At 55.5% G+C, this 15,827-nt stretch overlaps 1 protein-coding gene across 4 annotated transcripts in view; it reads left to right on the forward strand.

The window, feature by feature from the left end:
* The window catches only part of SZT2 (SZT2 subunit of KICSTOR complex), a 60,775-nt gene that overhangs the window by 39,066 nt on the left and 5,882 nt on the right, over window positions 1-15,827 (forward strand). For 3 of the 4 annotated variants that reach the window (XM_068405819.1, XM_068405821.1, XM_068405820.1), the window contains exons 50-66: window positions 3,289-3,477; window positions 3,599-3,796; window positions 4,158-4,327; window positions 4,513-4,679; window positions 5,129-5,226; window positions 6,066-6,198; window positions 6,313-6,440; window positions 6,732-6,862; window positions 7,370-7,552; window positions 8,004-8,274; window positions 8,502-8,581; window positions 8,926-9,051; window positions 10,798-11,003; window positions 11,126-11,219; window positions 12,627-12,707; window positions 13,119-13,193; window positions 15,531-15,744. In XM_068405819.1, coding sequence (XP_068261920.1) covers window positions 3,289-3,477; window positions 3,599-3,796; window positions 4,158-4,327; window positions 4,513-4,679; window positions 5,129-5,226; window positions 6,066-6,198; window positions 6,313-6,440; window positions 6,732-6,862; window positions 7,370-7,552; window positions 8,004-8,274; window positions 8,502-8,581; window positions 8,926-9,051; window positions 10,798-11,003; window positions 11,126-11,219; window positions 12,627-12,707; window positions 13,119-13,193; window positions 15,531-15,744 — 2,544 coding nt within the window. Of the gene's footprint in view, window positions 1-381; window positions 433-3,288; window positions 3,478-3,598; window positions 3,797-4,157; window positions 4,328-4,512; window positions 4,680-5,128; window positions 5,227-6,065; window positions 6,199-6,312; window positions 6,441-6,731; window positions 6,863-7,369; window positions 7,553-8,003; window positions 8,275-8,501; window positions 8,582-8,925; window positions 9,052-10,797; window positions 11,004-11,125; window positions 11,220-12,626; window positions 12,708-13,118; window positions 13,194-15,530; window positions 15,745-15,827 lie in introns of all 4 variants that reach the window. The other variant, XM_068405822.1, reaches the window with a different exon arrangement.

Raw genomic sequence — 15,827 nt, forward strand, 5'->3', positions numbered from 1 at the left:
AAGGCCTCCCACAGAGCAACTTGCTAAGCTTGGTCTGTTGCTGTAGGAAGCAGCTCTAGGTTGCAGTAGCTGCGGGGGCAAGACACAGCGAGACCTCAGTAAGTGTGGGGTGCAGAGGCTCAGTGGGGCTGGAGCGGGGAGCAGAGACAACTGTTGCTGGAGCCTTGCCATGAAGGGGTGGCTGAATGCTGCGTGTAACTGAGCACGGGCTTTGGGGGGCAACATCCTTGCTCTTTTCTCTGGGCTGCTGGAGGAGGGATTGGATAGGGTCCATCGTGCAGCAGGCTGTCATATGTTTTGTCCAGGCCATGTGGTCTGTTACCTGGCCATCATGTATCTTGCGCCCCTCGTGCACCGTCTGAATGTTCTTCTGTTATGTAGGTACCATGTCGGACCTTGTGCAGCACCTCTTTCCGCTATCCCACTTCCAAGGTAGCACCTGTGGCTCCAAGTATTACTCTGGTTCCCTTTCCTGTGCAGCTCCCTGGCCCCTCTGGTCCCTGCTGTTCATGTTTTCCTCGTGTTGTGGCTTCAGCTCTGACTCCTCTGTGTGTTTGTGTATGTGTGTCCATTTAGCTGAGCCTCCTCTTCCTTGCTGGCTGGATAAATGAGCAAACGGAAGCTGCTGCCCTGAGGATGGCCAGCTGTGCAGTCCCCAGCTGCTGAGGGTCCGTGTGCTGCCCTCTTAGCATGCAAGCAGTGAACTCCAAAAATCCTTCACCCTTTTCTCCCCACAGGTCTAAACAGGCATCTCCTCCCTGAGGAAGATGGGTCATGATGTTTCAGCCGTGGTTTCATACGCCAGGGTGTGGCATCATCACTGTCCCAGTGGCTGTGCCCTTGCATACCGAGGGGCCAGAGTGGCCAGGCATCACTAGGCATGTGCTTTGTATTTCAGTGAGCCTGAGTCAGAGAAGGGGCTCAGAGTCCCTCGCGGATGGGATGTAACAGCTCCCTAGCACCCCACCTCTCCATGGGATGTGATGGATGAGTATGTACCCAAACTCCAGTGCACCAGGCAGTAAGGTCCTTGGCAGCTCTTGCTAACTTACCTCTTCTGATAGACCCAGAGCTCAGGTCTTGAGTTTCTTACCTGTTTCTTACATGTGATTTAGTGGTTACATTTCAGCTTCTCTATGCTCCTGTAACAAGACTGGAAGCCGTGTTTCCTGTGGCGGGGAGGCTAGCCTTTCTGCTGGTGGGGCAGGGGCAGCCATCATCTCCACCCTGAGGGACTGATCCATCTGCAGGGTGCTTGGCACTTGCTTGGCAAAACAGCTCTGTCTTGGGGAGCATGTGCAAACAAGGAGTCTACTCCTGCAGCCACTGACCTGGCCTGCTTGAAAGCACTGCTGTGAGTGCTCCCTCTCTAGAGCACGTGTCCCAGCACAAGGAGGATGTGGGACATTGTGCTTGGTAGTTCTCACGTCCTCACCTGAGACGGACTGAAGCAGAGTGGAGCTACAGAAATGGATGTGATGGGGAAACCTGCCAGAGAGGGGGAGGCTGAAGGGGCTTGGTGTGGGAGTTTATCCAGGAGAAGAGGGGAATAACTACATCTTAGTTTGCAATTACCTGCATTAACATCTGCTGTCATTCTGGTGGGTCCGGGGCTGACTGTCAAGCCAGACAGATAAGGAGTTTGTGCCCTTTACTGTTTAAAGAGAGAAAGTCTGCTTGGGAGAGCTCATACTCACTGTCATATGGGGCAGATTTGCTGTTCTGGGTGAAGTCCTGGTCCCCTCTGCCTTTGATATTTAGGAAATTACAAACTTCATTGTTTGCTAGATGAAGGGTTGTTCCTGTGCCTGTCTGGGGAAAAGACATGTCAGAGCCTGCTGCAGAACACGTCTGAGATAAGGCAGCTCCTGTACTTTTCTTCGAGTTGAGGGATGCTCATAAGTGTAAAGTTTCCTTTCCTCCGTGTGAGGGCAAGTGAGCTGCCTTCTGACTTCAATGCCCACCTCTCTCCTTCGGAAGCAGCTCTGTCCATCCAGTGCCCTCTCCCTTCCATCTGGCATGTCTTGGAGGAAAGGTTGCTGCAGAGCTTATGCTTCATTAGGAATGATAGAGACCAGGTGGTTGTGCTGCTTCTTAGACCTGGGCACAGTCTGCTGGGGCTGTATTTGTCTCAGTACACGGAGGGCAGCCATCCTCCACGCAGTGCTGTGGATCCACTCGGGTGCAGTGTGGTTGCTCTGTGGCAGCGGAGTCTGGTGTCACTCCCATCCTTGCTGGGATGGAGAAGGACAGAGTATCGGCTCAGCAATGCTGTAGGGCTGAGGTGGTTTGCATCTGGACACATCACCCTCTGGCAGCGTTGGGGCAGCTTTGCCATCCAGTCCCTGAGTGCTGGCTTAGTTGGGCAGGGAGCTTTGAAAGGAGGTGGGAGCATCTGGAGTTACAGCATGGGGTTTGGACCTCACAGCTGCATCCCTGCTGCTGCTTCCCTGGTGCCCTGGCCAGCAAGCTGGGCCATGGCCAGTGAGCTCCTGTTTCCACTGGCCTGTATCAGGGCTTCTCCTTCTGCGTGGCTCCGGGCATGCACCACGTGGGCTGTGGAGCAAGCACCACACTGCTGCTCTGCGTCTCTGAACTGTCCTGTTGTGCGTGCGTAGGGCTCAGTGTAGGAAGGCTACAGGCAGGGCCTGAATTTTACTGTGCAGCAACTCCAGGCTAATACTACATGTCAGCCTGCTTTGTCCCCCACCTTGCTGGTAGGAGTGTGTGGAGAAGGCCTCAAGATCAGCTCTTGCACAGTGGGGAGGGGGCCGTGAGTGTAATCTGCAACAAGGTGTTACATATAAGCCTTCCTCTGCAGGGACTCGAGGTCCTTCATAGCATGGGGAGGGATGCTGGAGAGTATCTGGGCTCTGTACTCTGTCCCTTAAGAGGATGGGGATGGTTAGCCCCATCCTGGATCTCTCTGCATAAAGGCCCTCCTGGGGCAAATGGAGATACTTTCCCCTTGCATATGGGGCTGGACAACCCAGGGAGCTCCTGCAGGACAAGGCAAAAGCTGCTGTGACGCTGCAGGAGAGAGATTCTTGGGGTGCTGGTGACACCTTGTGCCAAACACCATGCTGCTTACCCTGGCTCCCCACAGGCACAGCTAGCCTCTGCTCCCCTGGCTGCATCCCCTCCTGTGGCCCTGCCTGCCCCATGGCACTGTGCAGCACAAGTGGTGACACGACGGTCGCAGCTGCGGGGCGGCAGGCTGTAGGCAGGGCTTGTAGGGGTGCACCCAGTGCTGGGCTGACGGAGGCTGTCTCGGGCTCTCCCCTGCAGGAATCGCATGCATTGCACTGACGTTCGTGGATGAGCACGGCAGCCCCACCTCGCTGCCCCACGGAGAGAGGCCTGACCCTCTGAAGCTGCCTTCCTCCTCACCTGTCGTGGGCCTGCTGCAGGACACCGACTTCGAAAGCCTCACTGCGGTCAGCAGGCACGAGCCGGAGGCCGGCACCCTGCCTTCAGGTAGGGAGTGAAACAGGCCGCAGGCTGCCAATTCCCTGCTGCCTCCGCATACCCTGAGTCACCCAGGAGGGCTGGCGAACGTGGGGCTGCAGAGCCGTGCAGGACTGCCCGTTCCCCGCAGAGCCCCGCGTGCTGGTGCGCCTGGATATCTGGGAGAAGGGCAACATCAGCCTGCTGCAGCTGTCGGAGAAGCTGCGCGGGGCCCTGCGCCACGCTCTCTGCGATGCCGTCATGGAGTTCCTCGTGCTGCCGGCCCCGCTCTGCGTGGAAGCCGCTGGCCTGCTGGGTGCTGCAGACCTGGAGGAGCTGAGCTCTACGGGTGAGAGCCTGGCCGGGACGGCCACCCCGAGGCCCCAGCCAGCCTCGCTCCGTCTGCCTGGCCTGTGGGAGCTTGGCTGTGCCGGGGGAACTGGGGCTGAGGGGGCTGGGAGGGAGGAAGGAAGCTGCTCTCCCCTCTGCAAGTTGTGCTGTGTGATGTCTTAGGGAAGAAGCATTATAGAAATTGGGGTTGGAAGATATATTTAAAGGTCTGTCTGCTCCCCAAGATGGAATCTACTTTGCTGGATGTTGCTGAGGGCTCTCTCCCTTCTCTCTAGCCAGGCTCTGGCCAGCCACAGTGGGGACACCAGCAGTGTCTCAGCGAGAGGCTCTGGAGAGTCTGATGTGCTCTGTCTCTACAGGAGGCCTAAGGAGGACCATGTCGGAGACCAAGGGCTTGGCCCTGGCCACTGGTGGGGCTGTCAGGAGCTGTCCTCCACCCTTGCACTTCACTTCTGCCCCTTCATCGAGCTCTGGGGAGCCAGTGACACCCACGAGCAAGCTGGGACGCCGCAGCTTCTGGGACATGCTGGTAATGTTGTGAGGGACCAGTGGGGAGCAGGGCCTGTAAGTCCTCATGGTGTGTCAGGCCAGGAGGAATGGAGAGAAGGGATCTGGCTGGGGTCCAGGAGGCCGGGCTGGTAGCAGGGGCTTTGAGATCAGGGTGCTAGCTGGGCTATGCATGTGCACAGCCTTAACTCACCCCCTTCTCCCTAGAGCAAGGCAGAGTCCTCAGAGCTGGGCAGCCCCAAGACTACTGACGACATTGTGCTGGAGAGACCAGAAGAGGCTCGTACAAGACGGCGGCACAAGACTGAGAGCGTCAAGCAGCATCTGAGCCAGGATCGGGCCACAGCCACAGCTGAACTGGAACAGGCACAGAGGCAAGCACAGCCTACAGGCCAGGCAGCCGGGGTGTTGTTCTCCTCCATCGGCTGTACAGTGCTCCGCAGCCTGCCACTCTGCTGGCCCTGTCTGTATCTTAACACTCTGGACCACATCCCCTTTCCTTGCAGTTTCTCCCTTACGCAGCCAGTTAGGGGAGCTGCCTTCCACACACAAAGCCTCGATCCTTATTGCTGGAGTGCTGCTGGGAGCACTGCTGGCTCCCCCTGCCAGAGATCCCTTCCCTGCATTGTGGGGCTTTGCACAACACCTGACACCCCTATGGCTACTGACCTAGAGGGACCAAGCTCAAGGGCTGTAACAACCCAAAAAGGGGGCTCCCTGGGCTCTGCTCTGAAGCTGGGTAGGGAGAGACCATTGCACCTTTGTCCCTTCATTGCTGTTCACTTTGATATGGTATAACTGTGCTTCCCTTTCCTCTTCCCAGGCGCCGAGCCTGCCAGTTGGAAGAAGGGGATGTAGGTACCATGAACCCACTGTTCAATCAAACCTGCCAGCAGTGGATGGCATTCATGAACCACCTGGGTATGTATCTGAGGTCCCAGCTCCTCCAGATGGGGTGGGGATGGGCCTTTCTCCCCAGAGCTCCGAGGACAAGTCATTATATGGCACTAAGCTGTCCATCTTCATTCCTTGCTGGTCTCTACCTAGTAACACACCCTGTCTCTCCCCAGACCTCACCAGGGTCCCGTTGATCTCAGGGCTAGCATCAGCAATACAAAGCTGTGGCAGGACTGGTCATGTATCTCTGTGCACCTGAACAAACCGGCTAAGGCCTGTGGTTGTGTCTACCATGCTCCCAAATCCAGGGCTTGTGATAGTGAAGGAGGTCCCAGATGTAGCAGGGAGGGAGGATCTGAGCCTCTGCAACATGCTTTGGGGCTGCGAAGCTGCATGGGAGATGCCCATTCTTGCAGCGAGGGAGAGGAGGAGGGATGCCCTTCATATGGTGGGATTGGGCTGCCCTGTTGCTGCTTTCTGGATACCTCTCACTTCAGTGTACATCCTCTCACACCTCTTGCTGGCAAGGAGGAGCTGTCCTCCTCCTCTGACGAGGAGTAAGCCAGCGAACAAGGAATAAGTGGGGGAATAAAGTGCCGTGCTCAGGGCATGCAGGGAGTTTGGTCCAGGTCCCGCTTTAGGCCAGAGCCTGAAAGCAGGGGTTATTTCAGCATTTGTCTTCTCCTCCTCCATATAAGGTTCCCCAGCTCTGCCTGCCTCAGTCCCTGGCAAGGCAGGACCTTGGCCTGCTCTGGGCAGCAGACCTGCAACCAGGCTCCCTTAGCCCTCTCTGCTGCCCAGGTGGGCAATGCTTGGCTCTGGGGCAGCTTGGTACCTTGTCCTACAGTACTTCTTCCATGCAGGGTGCCCATCAGTGCAGCAGTGCTCAGCGGAGATTGTGTCCCGTTTCCTCCTGTCCTCCATCCTGGTGGAAGTGGTGAGCCTGGTCACTGCCCTGGCAAGTGATACCACTGTCAAGGTGTTTGAGCAGATCTGGTGAGTTAGGCAATTTGTAGGGAGCTGTTTGGCACCAGCAAATGCTGATCAGCTGTACCAGCTTCTACTCCCTTGGCTCTGCTTGTCAGCCACCTCTGGTGCTCTTCTTTGCAGCTACCATCGGGGCACCGCCTTCCTGCCCTATAAGCCTGGCCAGAGTGCCAGCACTCGCCCTGCAGCCGTCAGACACTTCATCCTGCTGGGCCGTAACTTCCAGCAGTGGCGTTGCAGCACAGAACAGGGTGAGTGCCCGGCCAGGGTCTGCAGGGCTGTGAGCTGGGGGCTCTTGGGGTGGGACATGTATGAGCAGGGTTCCTCTCTTTGCTGTGACAGACTGCTTGTGCCCAGAGGTGGCCAGTGGATTGTCTGTTTTCAGCTCCTGAGGCCTTATTCTCAAATTTGCTTACAACTGCTTATTTCAAGACGAGCTGAGCAGTACTGTGGCACAACATCCTGTTGTGCCACCTTAATGGTGTGTGGGATGTAAGAGTGGGATGAACTGGTCTGAGGGTCATAACTCTGGTTTCTCCCAGCTCACAAAGGGCTCCAGCGCTTCGAGGCTATGGAATTCAGCTCGGCAGAGAGAGGCTCTGACCCAAACCTTGTCAGACGAGACCTGGCACCTCGGCAAAGGTTCCTCTTCATGGAGATCATTGACAAAAAGGTAGCAATGATGCCTGTGTGATGTTGTGTTCTGAAAGTCAAGCTGGCGAGGGCTAGAAAGAGGCTAGGAAGAGTGCCTCTGCAGGCCACCAACCTTCCCTAGGCAGGGGCCCTCCAAGGCAGCTGTGCAGGGCACCTCTGCTCGTACCGCAAGCAGAGCTGGGTGTTCCCTGCAGCAATGTGGGGAGCACTGGCGGGCAGCCGCCCTTGCTGTCTCTGACTTCAGCTGCCCCACTGTGGTCTATAATTGCCCTTTCCCTCCCCACAACAAGGTCCACATCAGGCTGGGCACTTGTGCTGCCAGTGCAAGTACCACCACCACTGCTGTGGCTGTTAACCCGGGGGGCTGTGAATGAGCTGTTGCCACTCTCCCTGTCCCAACCCTGCCATTTGAAACTGGCTGGAGCTGCAGCAAGTACCCCCCCAGAGCACCTGGGGCAGCGTGTGTCACCATGCAGGCCCTCTCTGAACAGGGCCCTCAGCCTTCTTCCTCCTCCTCTCTCTCCAGCTGACGCTCTACACCTACAACTGGTCCCCAGACCTGGGAGCCAACCTGAACTGCTCGCTGATTCGCCTGCTGCAGTGGCAGAATGCCCGGTCCCACATTGTGCACTGCCTGCTCAGCCAGAAGCTGGGACTCTTCCACCACCACTGCTTCATGGACACACCATGGCACGAGGACAGCAAGCAGGTAGGGCACCCTGCCAGGCAGGGCAGTCCTTTTCCCTTCAGGTGGAGCCTTGGTGCCTCGAGGGTCTGACAAAGGTTGCAGACACTTCTGTGCTTTTGTGTGCCAGTTGGCAAGGCATCCCCAGGTGCTCACATATCCAGCTGTGGCCGTGTCCAGCCAGGCTGTTGCTGTCTGCTCTTGGAGACAGCCAGAAGTGGAAAGGGAAGCAGGTTCTGCTGTTGGCAGCACTTATCTGTGACTAGATTATTTAGGGTGGAGGAGGCTGGGGAATGGGCTTCCCACTGCACATTAGGGCCATGCTGGGCCAACGCCTGCACTGCTCAGGACTGGTGATGGAAAAGGCTAACAGATATGTCTGCAGATGGACAAAATTGGGTTTACTCTGTTCTTGTGGGTCCTTTCTCCAAGGCTGGCAGTAAGGGGGCTTTCATGTCTGTGTCTGCTTGCTTAGGAGCCAAATCCTTTCCTGAACTCCACTTTGGAGGTGGATGCACTGATCCGGAGCTCCAGCCCCCCAGCTAGCAAGGAACAAGGCCGGCTGAGCAGCTCTGCCCGCAGCCTACCGTCTCTGCACTTCCATCCTGATGTGGTGCCCTTTGATGAAGCTCTGCGGGATGTTACCACCATCAAGCGCATACCCCATGGGCCTGAGTTGGGACCTTTTGACCCTGTGTCTCGGCACGGGGCCCAGTTCCTGGAAATCAAGAGCATGGAGAGGAAAGGTAAAGAAGGGGCTTGATGTCACAGGAGCCTGCCTAATCATCTCGCCCCTGGAAAAGGAGCTCAGAAAGAGCAGAACAAGTGTTCTGGCAGAGGGGACAGTTTTCAGCTGCTCCTGCTGGGGTGGTGTGAGGGGATGGGTTATGGCCTGAGTAGGGTGGGAGTAAAGGGTAGTGGCAATACTTGGGGCTGTGGCTTGGTACTCATGTGGCTGCTGTCTTTCCTCCAGAACTGGAGAAGCAGATGAAGATTGAGAATCTCTTTGTTACCTGGCAGCAGAGGTCGGCGCAGTCCAACATGCCTATCAGTGTGAGTGCAGCCCAGGCGGGCGGCAGGCTGGGCCTTCTGACAGCGCACTGGGAGCACCAGCTTGCCTATGGCAAAGGGGAGCACTGGAACTCAGGGCAGGGTGTATGTTGGGGATGGTGTTTGGCAGTGGAGCAGTGCTCTCCGCTTGAACTTCTGGGGTTGCTGGGCTCTAGCACCAGACTTGGGAATGGGGCCTCGCTGCCCGGCACTAGAACGGTCGTCAAGATGGGGGGTTCCCTCTAGGCTTTGATCCTCACTTGAGCAGCAGCACAGTGTTGCGACAGCTTGTTCCCAGGCTTGACGAGGGTTGTGTGCTGTAACCGTGTTCCTCTTGTGCTGTGTAGCTGGCAGACCTGGAGACCCTGAAGCAGTCCTCACGCCTGGTTCACTACTGTGCTACCCCCTTGCTCTTTGACCCGGCCTTCCGACAGCAGATCCAGACTGACCAGCAGGGCAAGGTAGAGGGGAAGGTGAGTGTCAGCAAGCGCCAGTGGGGTTGGGCTTTGTGCACCGAGGCAAAGGATGGCTTTGCAGTCTTTTCCCAAGGCAGGGCTGCTCTGAGCTCACCCCTGCATTACGGCATGAATTTGCACCCTGTGAGATGGAGACTGAGAAAATCCTTGGGTCCTCAAAGCCTTTCTCCTGCAGCCACACCATCCCTGGGGAAGACTGATTTCTGTTTTCTACCCAGGGAATTCAGAGCTGAGTCTAGCAAAGCCATCAGAGAGTGCTGTCTGGTACTGATCTCTTGAGGAAGCAAAACTTCATTCATTCAGCAGCCAGACCTGGTAAACCTTGCCTGGACCCAGAAAATAGCTGGAACAATGGCAAGCAAACCAGCTGAATCCTGAGCAGGCTGCAACCTGACAGACTCTAACCAGTGCAGATCCTGCACCGGCTGTTCACGTTCTGTATGTGTGTCAGAAGGGAAGAACAGGCTGTTGTAATTTATCTAAATGTCAAAGGGATTCTGACAGGGTCTTTAAACAGACGTTGCTACAGAAATTGAGCACTCACAAGAGAAAGGAAAAGTATCATCACAGAATGAAAACTTCACTTTGGTTTTGGAACAGAGCAAAATGAAAATTGGTTATTCAATTTGAAGAGCCTGGCAGCAGGGGTTTCAAGGTTGTGTATTGGGTTCTGTAGCTCCAGATCATTTATCGCAGTACATGAGGTGCCAAGCTTTGCAATGCTGTGTGGCTGTTCAGATTGGTCAGAACAGAACGAGACTGCGAGGAACTCAAGAGGGACCTGAGCAGCCTGTGAAATAAGAGGTATTGTGGGAGCTGCGACCTGGTTCCCAGTAAAACAGAGCACAGTGTGGAGAGAAATTTGAACCCCTCCTGTATTGTACAGTAACTGCAAAGCCTGTATGGAGCAGGCAGCTCAGTGGATTTCTTCAATTCGTGAACAGTTGCATACAAAAGGCAAACTGTTTAAGAGTACATCAGAAAGGTGTGTTAGTATTATGGGTAATATTCCAATACATTTCTAAAATACTAGTGTATTAATATCTTCATCTGGACAGTAAGTGTGAGACCAAGCATGTTGTGGCAAAGGCACTGAACTAGAGAGACTTAGAAGAAGGTCAGAGAGTAGCCAGAGAGACCCCAGGTAAAGAAACTGCCCCTGGGTAGGTGAATGAAAGGGCAGATAGAAATATGTAAAAGAGCTGCAGGCTTGAAGCAGAGAGATCAGGAAAAGAAACCTCAGTCTCTCACAGCACAAAGACAAGGAGTATTCAAGACACCAAAAGAAGAACTGAAAATGGTTAAAACGAAACACTGTTCCTGTTCAGTGCTGCTGAACTACTAGTAAATCCTGAGAAGTCAGCAGGGTTCGTAAGGGGATTGGACTCTTAACGTGGCAGTAGGAGCTGAAGCTCTGTTGAGCCTTGCACGAACCAGTTGTGAGCCACTAAAACTTTGTGGAAGCCGTTCTGTGGGGGGAGATGTGAGTTAGTCCCTTCTGCCAGGGCACCTTTTCCTGCAGTCTGTTGAAGTGCTGTTAGGTCAGTCCATGGCTGGGTAAAATTTGGATCTTGTGTTTCGGCACATGCACTAGGACAGTATTTGAGGAGCCAGCTGTTAGTACTCTCTGGCAGAGGTAGATCTGCCTTCCCCTCAACCAGAGCAGCTGGTGGTGTCCCAGCGAGTGTCACCTGCTGGGGCCAGACACAGCAGGTCTCCTTAGGAAATTATTTTCTCTTCTAGAAGCGCCACCGCTCAAATGACTCTACAGCTTCAGGGAGGGACCGCAGCCAGAGCTGTGACTCGGCGGAAGCGCTGCCCTGCAAGGTGAAGGAGGAGCCCTGGCTGCAGGATATGTGCAATGCCTTCTTGCAGCAATACATCCAGTACCTGCAGAGCATGGGCTTCATTCTGGTCCAGGTGCGGCCACCCTCACCCACCACTCGCAGGTCAGTGACGTTCTAGGAACCCTGTTGTTGGAGGAGGGCCGGCACACTGAGCTATGCCCTCGTTTGACACAACAGGAGATGTTGGCTCCTCTGCTCAAGGCACTCTCTGCTGTCATTTCCAGTAGCGCAAGCCGGATCCGAGCTCTGGCAGCAATGGGTGTGGAGGGGAGAGGGTCCTTTTCCTACACAAAGCCAAAAGCAGAGGGGAGTCCAAAGGTGAGTGCATGTCTGTTAGAGGGGTGGAACTGGGATGGAAGTCAGGCAGTGGGGCAGTTCTGGTTGGCTTTTGAATCGATTTTGGACAGAAAAGATGTGAGAGGGCAGAGAAAGCACCGATGCCAAAAAAAGAGTCTGTCTAGACCAGCACCATCTTTGGGATGTTGGGTCAGTTGAGACCTCCTTGCCCTCTTGCATGTCTTCCTGTAGCCCCTTCCTGGGACTGGGTGAAACCAGGGCAAGTCTCAAAAGGACAGCAACAACTTGGAGGGGGCTTAGGAGAGGAACAGGGTGACCTGGGGCCAGGACAGTTGCCTTTGGGTGTGATTCTGGAGGTTTACCTGTCAGAGAAGCCTCAGCATCTATGGTGAAGGGCAGTTATGGGGCAGAAGGATCTTTATTTAAAGTGAGATGAATGCTGAAGTTGAAGAGATCAGAGAAGATAAACCCGGAAGGCTGTACTGCAAGAGCAGGCTGAGCAGGGTGAGGCTCTTCATTTCTAAAGAAGTGGCAACTAGAGAGGGACAGGACAGAGCTCTACCAAACCTCAGGTAGCCTGGAAAGGGATTGACTCCTTGCTGTCTTATTTGATACAACACCTAGACACCATCGAATGAAAGTACTGGGACCCAGTTTCAAAGCAAAAGGGAGTGTTTCTTTGTGTGGCAGGTAACAGTGGTCTTTATCAAAAGGTTTTGTGAACACTAAGAGCTGACATGCGTTTTGTGACCACAAGAGCTTACAAGAGAGAATAGGTAAGTACCTGGAAGAGGAATCCATCTGAGTTGCTGGATAGGCAGAAACTGTCTGTGGCTCATGAAATCACTCAGGGCTGGTGGAAGCACATAGCATTTGCTCACCCTTTTCTGACACTTTCCTGGCACCTACCTTTGGGTGACGTTGCTACAGGATTGTGGGCAAGACAACACCTTGCAGTTAAAACGAGAAGAGAGCAGTCCACTGGAGCAACCTAACAGGGGGCAAGTGAATTTGCTGGCAGCTAAGCTCTGAGTCCAAAGTGGATGCCTCTGATAGCTGCTGTGTCAAGCAGATGTGATGGTCTGGAGAGTGCTCATCAGGGAGAGGTGGGAGCGAGGTTTTGTGAGCAGCATCACCCCTCAGCTCATAGTGTCCTCGAACTCTAGAGACACCCTGTCCTGAGTAAGCAGGAGGTGAAGGAAGTGGTGTGCCTGGTGTGCTCTCTTGAAGGCTCTTTATTACGTTTGTTAGAATTCTTATCAGTCAGCTCTGGCATGTCTGCTCTCCTCCCTCCAGTGAGGGTACTTCATTGATGAGGTTCCTCTATTTCCAGCTCTGCCACAGGGCCTCATGGCAGCCTTGCACTCTGGTGTGTGGGCTGCTCTCCTGTGCCAGAGAGCCTCTCCAACTTTGTCCTTGCCTTCCCAGAGCATAACCCCTGCTGTTGCCACCTATCATCTCCAGAGAGCTCTTCCGGGTGGGATTGTGCTAATGGAGTTGGCCTTCCAGGTAAGAAAGAACAAGAAACAAAGTATGATCTCTGGGGGCTCGGGGACAGTCTTCAGAGGTGATAAAGTGAGTGATGAGGAGGAGTGCAGCAAGGATGTGTTTCTTCCTTCTTGTCCTGCCTCTTCCGTGGTCCTGCAGGACTGTCAGTCAGCTGGGGATGGTTCTGCAGGGCTCAGAGCAATACGAGTTGCCTGAAGGGGGGGCTAATAACAGATGCAAGGGCTCAGCACCAGGTAGGGTACTCTGTGCTCAGCTATGTGTTGGCTGGGCCAGCTTGGTTCAGACAGGAGGGGAGACAAAACATGGAGCAAGAGAGTATGAGTCCCAGCCCAGAGGGTGAAGCATGGGGGCTGTTCTCCTTCCCTGGAGAGGCTCAAGGCCTGTGCTGTGCTCATGTGCTCTCTCCTCCAGGGCTATTACTTCTGTGTGAAGCAGTACGCGTTGGAGTGCTCACGGATCCCCATGGGCCAGTCTGTGAACTCCCAGGTAACGGCTTTGCAGGCACAGCCAGTGCTCCTCAGGGTCAGGGGCTGCTTCAGGGGAGGCAGCGATCTCTGGGACGGGGCATTTCAGATGCAGCAAGTTCTGGAGAGCTCTGCTCTCTCCTCCTGGGAAAGCAGAACCGCACAGAGCCTTTTGCAGCCACGTGCCCTCCACAGCCTGCTGCTTGAGCAGATCTGGAGTACAGAGAAAGGAGGGGGGGGGGTTTGGCAAGAGGATGACTCTTGTCCTAGCTTGGGGAGCAAGATGGAGCAGGCTGGGGAGGAACAGGAAAGCCAGAAGCTCTCTCCTTCCCTTGGAACAAAAGGGAAGTGGAATGGGAACAGGGATCTGTGAACGTGGATGGCCACCTGTTGCCAGAGGAGATCACTTTCTGCACCATAAACCCTGGTTCTTAATACTTTTGCGCCTTGCTCTACAGCACCATGGGGTTGCCTGCTCCCCTCTCTTTTGGTGTGTCAGGGTGTCTCCTGCCTGTCCTCAGGGTGGCTGTCTAGAGGCTGGCCAGCCCCAGCTTGTCTGAGGCAGGAGGCATGCATGACCATACTGTCCTTTCCAAGGTGGCTCTGTAGCAAGGCTGTGTCTTATATATGCTGAGTGGTTCTCCTAAGCTTAGAGCAGCCAGGGCCTCGCCTGAGGGTTTGCTGAGCCTTTCCTGGGAAGCCTGCATGTGCACAGGGCAGGGTTACCAGGCTGCAGCTGGCATTGCAGGGAACATCCAGGCTGACCTGGGAAAAGACTCTGCCTGGTTTTGCAGTGGGAGGGGATGGTCCTGGGAGCAGTGGGCTGGAGGCATTGGGCTTGCTGCAGGGGCCTGGCCAGCCTTCCCACATGCTGGAACTAGCCCAGAGTTCCTCCAGGTGGGGCAGTTGGGCTCCTCTGCCCCTTCTCTCCCTTTGTCCCACCCTGGGCCTGTGCAGGACAGGCTGGATGCAGGAACGGGGCTGGGCAGTGCCTTGTCCCTCTTCCCACTGGCTGTGCATCTCTCTCCATCAGGGCACTCTTACAGCCAGAGCTCGCAGCAAGAGCTGCATGGGACCCAGCTCCGTCTCTGAGTCTGCGGTACGTCCTCTCCTCCCACTGCCATGCTGGGCATGGCAGGACCTGCCAGTGCAGGGCTGAACCTCCCACTGGCTTTGCTTCCACCCTTCTTGCCCCAGCGCCCAGCAGTGGGAGCTGCCTCTTGCCTCCTCTGCCAGTGCCTTCTGTAGCAGTACGTACCACAGTGGGCAGCCCAGCTTGGGAGGAGGATAGGGTGGGCCCCGGGTGCTGGCACGGGGGCAGCGCCTTGTGCTTCTTGCTCTTTGCCGTGCCTTTCCTGGGGCAGAGCTATAGGCTCCTCTCCGGGCTGGTCCTGGCTGTGTGGGTTGCCCTCTGGCTCATGGCAGCAGCAATGCGGGTGGTGCAGAGAGTGAGGGCAGCCTGTTCTCGTGGCAATGCCTCCTGCCTGCTGGTTTTCCCTCTTTGCCCCTTCTTAAACCAAGGGATTATGGTGTAGGTCAACTGCCCAAAGGGGTCAGAGAGCCAAAAGACATTAAAACTGTGGGCTTCTGGCGTGAGGGCAATGCTGGTGCCTTCACCAACGCGATCCTGTGGCACAGTAGCTGCAGTTGTGCTGGGGGCATGGTCAGGGGTGTGTGTGTGAAGGCTGGTGCTGCCCTGGTGAAGGACTGGCATGCTGGGCAGAGGTGATGGCCATATGCTGGAGGGGCCCTCCCTTTGGGCACAGCTGTGACACACCAGCCACCCCTGGATCTGGCTTCCCAGCAGCCAGCCTGGGTCCCTGTTAGTTACTGAGCACAGGGCGTTAGCAGCTCTGGTGTTGCCCATCTCTGGGTCCAGCTGCTCCCCACAGGCCCCTGCGCTGCATCCTGCTCCCAAGGGACATTCAGGGAGTCAGTCTTTGCCTGTAGATCGAGAACTTCTGGGGCTCTAGCCCTGGTGTGTCTTGTACCTGCTCAGGGACTAGGCAGTGCAGAGCAGCACTCAGTGGGAAGGAGGCTGTGTCCTTCACAGCCACGTGGCTTTCAGCTCAAGGAGGGGATGCACATTATGCCAAAAGCAGTGCTGATCAGTCCGTGCTGCTACTGGAGACCAGGAGTGGGGTCAAGTGTGGAAGGAGTCGCCAAGCTGGATCACTTGGGGCCAGGCCTGCAGGTCTGCTATTTGCACTGTGCACATGGCTTCTCAGCTCCATCCTGCTCTAGTGTCGGGGCAGGGGTGGCTGCACTGGCTCTGCCATGCCTTGCTATCAGCAGGGCCTTGCAATAGGGTGTGATGTGCCTGGTGATATTCCTGCCTTGACTCCCTGTCCCTCTGCAGCTCTCTATGCTCTTCACGGAGGAGTGTGACAAGGTGCGGGACCTCATGCACGTGCATTCATTCAGCTACGACTTCCACTTGCGTATAGTTCACCAGTATCTGCTGGGTTCCCACATGACCCTCCGCCAGGGCTACCATCTCACCAGCTTCCTGGAGGATTTCATTGCCCACCACCCTGACATCCCCAAATTTGGCCGCAACCATGTTTTCCAAGGTGAGTGGCTCAACATGTGAGCAGCCTGGGGTCGATCACCAGGCCGTGACTTGCCAAAAGTTTCCCAAGTGCTTTACAAATGA

This window comes from Nyctibius grandis, chromosome 8 (genome assembly GCF_013368605.1).
Source record: "Nyctibius grandis isolate bNycGra1 chromosome 8, bNycGra1.pri, whole genome shotgun sequence".
NCBI classification, from domain to species: domain Eukaryota; kingdom Metazoa; phylum Chordata; class Aves; order Nyctibiiformes; family Nyctibiidae; genus Nyctibius; species Nyctibius grandis.